Here is a 9,612-nt window from a genome sequence, read left to right on the forward strand (position 1 = left end):
ATACGTATAATAATTTATATAAATAAATAATTTTTCCCATTAGCTAGGTTAGTCAACTAGGGATAGATCTTATAATTTGGTTCCGATCGTTGTTGGCGAGAGCGATAGCAATCTCAGTTGGGAGACAATTAATTGGATAATGTATTATGTATATAAATTCAATGCATTATAATATGTATTTTATATTATATATATATTATATATTGATCAATCGTTTTCTCCAAATTAATGATTTATGTTTTATGAACTACTTATACGTATTGATAGAGATTGTTCCAGAAGTTGTTGGCTAGATCATAATTATCACGACCAAGTCTAGGATATATATAAATGTTAAATTGACCTATTCTATAACATCATCTTTATTAGAATATAATTTGACCAACATGAAAGACCAATATTATAATTTCGTTGAAATAATTTCATGATAATATAAGATTTTTAATACTAATCAGGACAGAATTCTGATTTGTATTTTTAGTTTATTAAAATCTCTAATATTAAAAATGTTCATGAATTAGTGACTTTTTCTTGAACATGTCATGTCTTGTTATTGAGAAGCTGTATAATCTCTCAATAATAATTATTAATTAAACTCACTAATTTTAATGTTTTATTAGTTGGGTCAAGAGAAGAGGAATATGGCAGAGTGTTTATCTTGAAATTTATTGTACGTTTAGTTGCTTTATAAGCAATTAACAGTTCAATTCAGGTTTTAGCAAAAGTGAGATGCCTTTTTGATATTTGGGTTTTTGTATTTGTGCTAAATGTATCTTAGCTGTTGATATTGTGAAGTTCTGTGGGAAAATGGTGCAGCCTATTAGAATATGGAGTACAATTTCAAAATCCTCCAAATAAATGGATTCAATACTTTAAGATTCTCTCAAAAAGAAATGCAAAAAGGGAGAGGGGATCGGTTAGAGAGATAGAGAACCAGAAAATGACTTTGTTTATCCTTTAATTTTCACAAAATGAATTATATACTTAAACTAATAAGTTTGCGTTTCGCAGCGAATATTTAAATTTTTTTCAATGATATATATAAAATAATTTATGATTTTATAAAATGATAAATAAATAATAAAAACTGTAATAAATTTTAACTTTACTAATAGGTGTGTGATATTTAATAATTGTGATGTTTAAGAATAGTAAGAGAGAGAGAGATAGAAAGAAGAGAATGTTTTATTATTAAATTGAGTAGAGTTACAAGAAGAGTATATATACAATGAACAAACTTAAACTACTTAACTAACTCTAACTGAAAACACTCAGCTAATAGTGTAGGTTAGTTAACAGTAACTGTTATGATTAACCAACTCCCTAGAAAACCCCCTTCAAACTTAGTGTGGTTTTAGAAACTACATACAGTTTGGTTCTAAGCTCTGAAAACTTGGTGCTTGAGATTGATTTAGTTAGGCAGTCTGCAATCTGAGCAGTAGCTGGGACATGTTATACATGAATGTGCTGTTGTAGAACTTTGTCTCGAACAATGTATAGGTCAATCTCTATGTGCTTTGTGCGTGCATGAATTACAGGATTCGCAGCAAGAAGAACTGTGCTTTGATTGTCACACCACATAGAGGGAATAACAGCTTGAGGAATGTGCAATTCATAAGCAAAGACTGGACCCAAGTAACTTCAGCAACAACATTGGCAAGGCTTCAAAATTCTACTTCAAAAGAGGACCTGCTGATGGTGTCTTGCTTCTGAGATTTCCAGGCAACAAGATTGCGACCAAGGTAGATGCAATGGCCTAAGGTTGAGCGTTTGTCATCTGGATCAGATGCCCAATCTGCATCACAGAAGACATCAAGAGAAAAATTTGAAATCGGTCTAAGTAGCAGACCATGATTGAGAGTGCCAGCAATATATCTTAGTATTCTTTTCACAGTAGTCCAGTGTGTGCGCAATGAATTTTGCATAAATTGACACACTTTATTTACACAAAAAGTTAGCTCTGGCCTTGTAATTGTAGCATATTATAGGCCATCAACAATGGACCTGTACAGGGTAGCATCTTTGTTAAGTTCACTTTTATAGTTTGATAGCTTAAGACCACTGTTCATGGAAGTATTTTGTGTGTTCACATTCTGCATATCAGCTTTGGTGAGAAGATCTCGAAGATACTTAGTTTGAGTAAGCAAGATACTAGCTAGTGTTTTAGTAACCAAAATGCCCAAAAAATAGTCAACAAGGCCAAGATCTTTGAGGGAGAATGTTGAACTTAAGTCATGAATGAGTTGTTCAACCAGGGTGTCAATATCACTGCCCATGATAAGAATGTCATCTACATAGACTAGAATGTAGATAATGATTGAGGTGTGACCCATATGAACAGATATTGATCAACTTTTGAAAATTGATACACATGCTGAACCAAAGTTGTAGAAAGCTTCTCAAACCAGGCACTTGGTGCCTGTTTAAGGCCATAGAGGGCCTTATTGAGCTTGCATACATAGTTTGGATGGTCTCAATCAACAAACCCTGGTGGTTGTTGCATATAAATATCTTCCTTTAGGTCATCATTAATGAAGGCAATGTTGACATCTAGCTGTCTTATTGTCTAGCCTTTGGTGAAAATTATGTTGAGCACATTCTGATGGTTATTGGCTTTACCACAAGACTAAATGTCTCTGAAAAATCAAACCCAGCCTGTTGATGAAAGCCTTTGGCCATGAACCTTGCTTTGCATCTGTTGAATGAGTCATCTGTATTTTGTATTATTCTCAAAACCCACTTGCAGCCTATACATGTTTGATTTTCAGGTAAGGGAACTAGCACCCATGTCTTGTTTTTCTTTAACGCAAACATCTTTGTGGACATTGCTTCAAACCAGTGAGGTTCTTCCAATGTTGTTTTAACAGACTTTGGTTCATACACAGCAAGCAAGGCCTTTGGTATCCTGATCTCTGCCTTGAGTCTTGTTGTCATAGGATGAGTGGAAGTCGATGGCAATGTTGTATCTGTAGGTGAGTTGTTAGTAACAGTGGGCATAGTATTATTGACAGTGTTGGTGGTAGACAAGTGTGGATTGGCTATGGTGGACTAGTGAACAGGTATGTCAACAAGTGTGTCAGTTATATTGTATGGAGAGGCTAAGTTATTGTTGACACAAGGACAGTAGCTTTGACATTTATTGCTAGTGGAGGTTCAGTAGATGAAGACTGTGGCAATTGTGTAATAGCAAGATTAGGGATATGTGCTGCTGGTGTAGTGGTAGTGGTAGTGTCAAGGCGAATGACAATAAGAGAAATTGGTGGATTGTTGACATTAAGAAAGGACACAAGGGGAGGAGCTGCTAAGGTTGATTGTGAGAAAAATTCAATGTGATTTGGCTGATTCATTTGATTGCTGACATAAGTGAATGTATTTCCATCAACGGTAACATCTCTAAAAATATAGAGTCTGCTATCTTTAGACAAACACTTGAATCCTTTGTGCGTTATGTTGTATCCTAGAAAAATGCAAGGCATAGACCTATGCTGCAACTTATTTTTGTTGTATGGCCAGAGATTTGGGTAGCAGCAAAGGCACCCAAAAACTCTGAGATTAGTGTCATCTGGAACAGTTTTGAACAACACCTCAAAAGGAGATGTCTTCATTAGGATAGGATTTGGCATTCTGTTAATTAGATAATTAACAGTTCTAAAAGACTCATCCCAATATTTGAGAGGAAGGTTATCTTGAGAAAGCATGGTTAAACCACTTTCAACAACATGTTTATGCTGCCTCTCAACCACACCATTTTGTTCATGAGTGTGAGGACAAGCTAACCTATGCATTATACCAGAACTTTCAAAAAAATTAGTGAAGGCTCTAAACTCACCCTCCAATCTGACTGGAGTGTTTTAATCTTGAATCTCAGCTGTAATTCAACTTGTGTCTTAAATTTTGTGAAGGTAGACAAGGCTTCATCACGGGTTCCAAGAAGATATAACCAGGTATATCTTGAATGAGCATTTACAAAACTAATGTAGTATCTATAGCCATTGAATGAATTAATGGGTGTAGGGCCCCATAGATCTGAGTGAAGAAGTTGCAATGGTTCTGTATAAGTGGTAGTAGAATGATGAAAGAGCAGTTTGTGAGATTTACCAAGACAACAAGATTTGCACACATCAGAAAAGTTTTTATTAGACAATGGTATATTATACTTTTATATAGCCATTTTTACAACTTTGGCAGCAAGGTGGCCAAGTCTGTTGTGCCATAAAGAAAAATCAAAACTTTAATTAAAAAGATGATGACTATGACATTGAGGTGGAGGTTGAGATGCTTGCTCATGAACATATGAAGGAGAGAGAATACTCAGTTGTGTAGAGTCAAACTTGTATTGACCATTTTTAAGATTCCCAACCAACAAAGTCCTCTGGGTAGCAGGATCCTTAACACAACAAGAAAAGGGGTGAAACTCAAAAACAACATTGTTATCTTGAGCAAACTTAGATACACTAAGTAAATTTTTTGTTATGGAAGGGACATGTAAAAGATTGTTAAGAGCTAATTGTTGAGATGAGAAGGGAGAGTATACAAGAGACTTACCAACACTTTCAATATTTAGGCCAACACCATTACCAACAAGAACTTGCTCATTACCTGTATAATGTACTGGATCCAAGATTGGTAGCGTCAGGTGTAAGATGATGAGTGGCACCCGAGTCAGGGTACCAGTTGTCTTCAAGAATAATTTTTGGTTTAGCATGCATTGCAGGAAGCTTTGCAACATGAGCAGTGGCAGGGAAATCGGCAAACGACTCAGGACCAGTGAAGGAATCGATAGAAGCACTACTTAACTAGATGACTGAATTTGTGACACAATTGGCACTAAGCTTGTTGATTAATCTGGTAATTCTAACCACGTCCAGGGTTTGAATGGCCACCACGCTGGCCAGGGGGACCACTTTTATTTGGTGTTCGACCACCTCAAGACATAGCATACCCTATAAAACCATCAGAATGATTGGGACCACCTCGACTGTATCCAGGTGGAATAGCTGGAGCTGAGTATGGTGAGCGATTATATGGATTGAAACCATTGAATCTTGAGTGAGAAAGATTAGCTTTAGCTTTTAAAATATCAAGATTCTTGGTGTGTTTGTCAATACGAGCCGATTGAGCCATTAACAAAGCTTCAATCTCTGCTACTGTGTAAACATGTTTTCTCGTAGTAATAGTCGTGACAAACACATCATACTCAATTAATAATCCATTGAAGATAGATTCAATATGATCTTGAGGTGTTTTTTTATGACCAATTGTGGTAAGAAGATCACCGATCCCTTTGATCATGAGCAGATAATCGTTAAGCGAACCTCTCATTTTGGTGTTTCAAAATTGAGTCTTATACAACCCTATATTTTTTGCATTAAGAGATGTATAGTACTCATTGAGAGCCTATCAGATCTGAGCAGTGGTGTCACAACCTATCATACAATGAGTGGTCTTTTCAGACATGGACGAAAGAAGCCAAGAGACTAGAAGATTGTCCTGTTGTTCCCAATCTTCAAATTCAGGATTGACAGTGTGGGATCTTTCATCTGTAGTACTGAGAATCTTTGGTGGAGCTCTGTCAGGATCAAGGTAATTCAATAGTCGACTTCCTTTGATCGAAGCCAGAACTTGATGTTGCCATGGAAGATAGTTATGCTCATCAAGCTTGATTGGGAGAGAATGAGTAAAAGAAACAGTGTAAGATTTAGGGAGTAAGGTTTGATGATTGTTCTCTGTTTGAGCATTATTCAATCTTGCTCCACCATTGGAGGTACAAGGAATCTCCATTATAACAAACCAGAGAGAGCTCTGATACCATGTGATGTTTAAGAACAGAGAGAAAGATGGAAAGAAGAGAGTATTCTATTATTGAATTGAGTAGAGTTATAAGAAAAGTATATATACAATGAACAAACAACAACTACTCAACTAACTCTAATTGAAAACACTCCGCTAACAGTGTAGGTTAGTTAACAGTGTTAACAAATTGTTATAACTAACCAACTCCCTTTAACATAATGATTAGAATTATATATCAAATTTTAAATTTTGATATTTTTGGTGTAATTTTTCCTTTCATAATAAGAGTAACTATTATACAATTTTTTATCTAAAAAAACAAACAAAGAGATACCTTCAAACACTACAATAAATTAAAAAATATAATTAAAGAATTCTCAAGATCTAAAAAGATAATTGATAAATCATTAGAAAACTCATCATATGAAAACTGTTGTCATTACCGTATCTCATTTGTAGTAGTCGCCACTATATTCAAAGTAGATGTTATCATCATATTTTACTTATAATAGTCGTCACTATATTGAAAGTCGATATTATCACCGTCTCTCACTTGTCGTTATCACTATTTTTCCCATTAAGTTTGCTATGTACATAAAATAAATTAAACAATGAGTTAGCTACTCAATTTTTAAATGTGAATCATTCTATTATAAAGTCATTATTTGCGTATTTCTAAGTGTTTGGTATAATGTATTACTCAAGAGATTCTGATTTAAGCATTTCAAACATAGTCATATCATGACTCTACACATAAAAATATGACTAAATAAAACCTAATGTAAATATGATCATTCTCGATAAACTCTTTATGATCAATTCTTACCATAAACTTTGTTGAATCCAAAACTTCGGATCTTCTAACCAAAACACTCCCTCTATATTCTCTAAAATCATCAACCATGCATTATGGAAATAAGACTACAAAAGGGTATGAGTAAGAAATAAACAATAAAGTGAAAAGTGAGTTGACATGAGGGTGGCCATATACAATTATTTATTTATTATTTTTTGTTTTTGAATTTAAAGAATTAGTTAATATTAGATGAAAATACACAAATAAAGAGAATTCAATAATGTGATATTGAACCTCTTTCTTTCTTTTTTAATTGATGGTGGGATATATGAATAATCCATGATATAACAATATTGTTAAGAATTCTTGATATATCATATACAAAGGTGAATTTAAAATAAGAAATAAGATTTTCAACAAATATAAACAATCCTTGATTACAATATTAAGAATTTTTTAATTACAAAAAAAAAAAATAGAAAAATAAATAAGATTTTCAACAAATTAGTGATATATATATATGATAAATAAATTAAAATAAAAACAGGTAGATGATGCATAAACCTAACAGTATTGGTGATAGAAAATTATATTTTGGCCTACTCCTTTATTATCCTACTATAAATAGATGATTATTGAGTTGGGTAGATGAAGTTTTGCTTGTCATGGTAAGAAGCCTGTTAAAGTTGTTAACACGGCTAATAAGAAAAAGGCTACTAATTCAAAACCAAAAAAAAAAAAAAAGTACTTCTATTGCAGCAAAAAGGACCATGTGTTCTAAGTTTTTGGCTAAGAAACAAGGTATTTTTATTTTTGTTATAAACTCATGTGTTTTAGAGAGTTATTACCCCTTTGGGTTATTAATTCTGGATCTACTAACCATATTTATTTTTTTTCTTATTTCAGCTCTAGCTGCTTAAACTTGGATTGCTATCCTAGCAAGTTATGTCGGATGGTTGGACAGAAGAGTGGAGATTGTCCAAGTCGAAGATGAAGCTCGTCTTTAATTTCTTTAATTTTTGAATTAGTTGTTTTTGTTATTAAACAATTTAGTTTCAATTATTAGTTTAGGATTTTATTTCCTATTTCATATTATTGTAGACAATTCATTATGACATTTTTTACGTTACTAATAAAATTTTTTCTTTAAGAGGATTTCATTATGAATTGCTATTATGAAATTGAGCTTTATATTCTTAAACTTGTATGCCAATACCAAATTATATTTATATGTTTATCATGTGTTTATGTGTTTATGTGTTTTGTATTTATTATTGATACAAAATCTATAATATTTTAATTTCTCCAAAGAGATAATACCACATAAATACTTAGAATTTAAATTCAATATTTATGAATAATTGTCATTTCTTAAACAATTATTAAGATTTTGTTTAATAAAAAGATCTTTTGATCTAATAGGGGTGGAAGATGTTAAGAAGCAATATATGCAGTTCAAATATTTTTTATATCTATTGAACTCTAAATTATATTTGAAACTTCACAGAATCCCTATAACATTTAGGGTGGATGAAGTTATTGATATATGTAGTTCAACTCTTTGAACTCTAGACTATACTCAATATACCACAGAATCTCTATGACACACATATTTTGATTAGACATGGATATAATATAATAAATGAAGTGGCAAACCAGTAGAAGTTATTCTTGATCCTGTAGATGTTCCAGTGTTTCCCACTGTAGAAATTGATACCAATAAAGTTCTTGGACATAGTATCACAGTACCTTATCTTAGTGGGAGAATTTTAAAACTCTAGCCCATTATTATTTGGATGACACTAGTGATAGCCTACGATGTTATGATCAAGATAGGAACTTTAGAATAAAACTAAAAAAGTAAATCTAACCATTCATATGGATAGAAATGGTACACATAAGAATTATAAGGATAAGATAAGAAATTTTTGCAATGTCGATTCAAAAGACTTAGGCAAAATTCCTAATCCTTATGAGAAGTTTTATGGTATTTATATTGATTACTCAATCTTAAGCAAGTATTTTATATTAATATTAATATTAGAATGTTATGTTGATGACTTAGTCTAGAAGGAACTTGATGTTCTAGATTAAGATAAAATATCACAACAAGAGGTCCCTAAGTATCAATAGTAAGAGGTTAAATGCACGCTTGTGTATAAATTTAACCAGACTCCGACTGTTGAGTGGGAGCTATCAAAGATGTAATCAAATAAGGAACATAAGAAGACAAGCAAAAAGGAATCTCTGAAAGTGGTCTATATGTTATATGATAGGAGTGTATATTAGAATCCTTATATCTACACCAACTCAGTAGTTAGAGTTAATGATGGTGGTTACTCTAGGGTGGAGGAATTATTCTAGAATGATGCAAAAACCCATCAATAATAATTTAGTTCCACTAGTGAAGCTAAATAACTTAGCTATTTTGAAAATCATTGAAAAGTTATTCAAACTAAAGAAAGTTCTCAACTGTGTTTATTTCTATTCCATTTTGGATAGAATTAGAGATGTGTCTTCTGTTTATTCAGATGCACTTATCAAGCAGTGAAGAATTCATTATCCCTAGAGGAGTAATACATATAGAAAAGTATTGTTGCATAATGTTTTATGAACTTGGGAATTCATCCAATCCAATCCGTCCTATTTTGCTCATAGTGCATCCGACCCGCACTAAGTGCAGATTTCATTTTTTGGATCTAATCCAATTCCCACAATAGCTCAAATTCAATCCAATCCAATCCGCAAAAGTGCGGATTGGATCGATTATTTTAGATTGGTTACTTTTTAATATTAAATAATTTAATATTTATAAAAAAAAAATTCACATAACTAGCAACAAAATAAAATAAATTATTGTTATTTTCTCCAACAACAAACTAAAATAAATAAAATAACAAATAACAAATTCAAAAGAAGAAAAAAAAATTGTATGTATTAAGAAATATTTAATTTTGTTTTAAGTTGTATGTAGAAAAGAAAATTATATATAAGAATAGAATATACATTTGATCTATTAAGTT

The 9,612-nt window shown here is 32.3% G+C and overlaps 2 protein-coding genes across 2 annotated transcripts; both read right to left on the bottom strand.

Annotated features, from left to right (window-relative positions):
- Nucleotides 1-1,452: 1,452 nt before the first annotated feature.
- On the bottom strand, nt 1,453-2,333 carry LOC133035905 (uncharacterized mitochondrial protein AtMg00810-like). The gene is made up of 3 exons (XM_061112347.1): nt 2,036-2,333; nt 1,690-1,795; nt 1,453-1,639 (listed from the first exon to the last, which is right to left on the bottom strand). Exons 1-3 carry the CDS (start codon nt 2,331-2,333, stop codon nt 1,453-1,455), a joined length of 591 nt encoding a protein of 196 aa, XP_060968330.1.
- Nucleotides 2,334-2,583: 250 nt separating this feature from the next.
- Nucleotides 2,584-2,997, bottom strand: LOC133035906 (uncharacterized mitochondrial protein AtMg00820-like). The gene has a single exon (XM_061112348.1). The coding sequence runs from the start codon at nt 2,995-2,997 to the stop codon at nt 2,584-2,586; it is 414 nt and encodes a 137-aa protein (XP_060968331.1).
- Nucleotides 2,998-9,612: the final 6,615 nt, after the last annotated feature.

Source organism: Cannabis sativa, chromosome 3, assembly GCF_029168945.1.
Source record: "Cannabis sativa cultivar Pink pepper isolate KNU-18-1 chromosome 3, ASM2916894v1, whole genome shotgun sequence".
NCBI lineage: Eukaryota > Viridiplantae > Streptophyta > Magnoliopsida > Rosales > Cannabaceae > Cannabis > Cannabis sativa.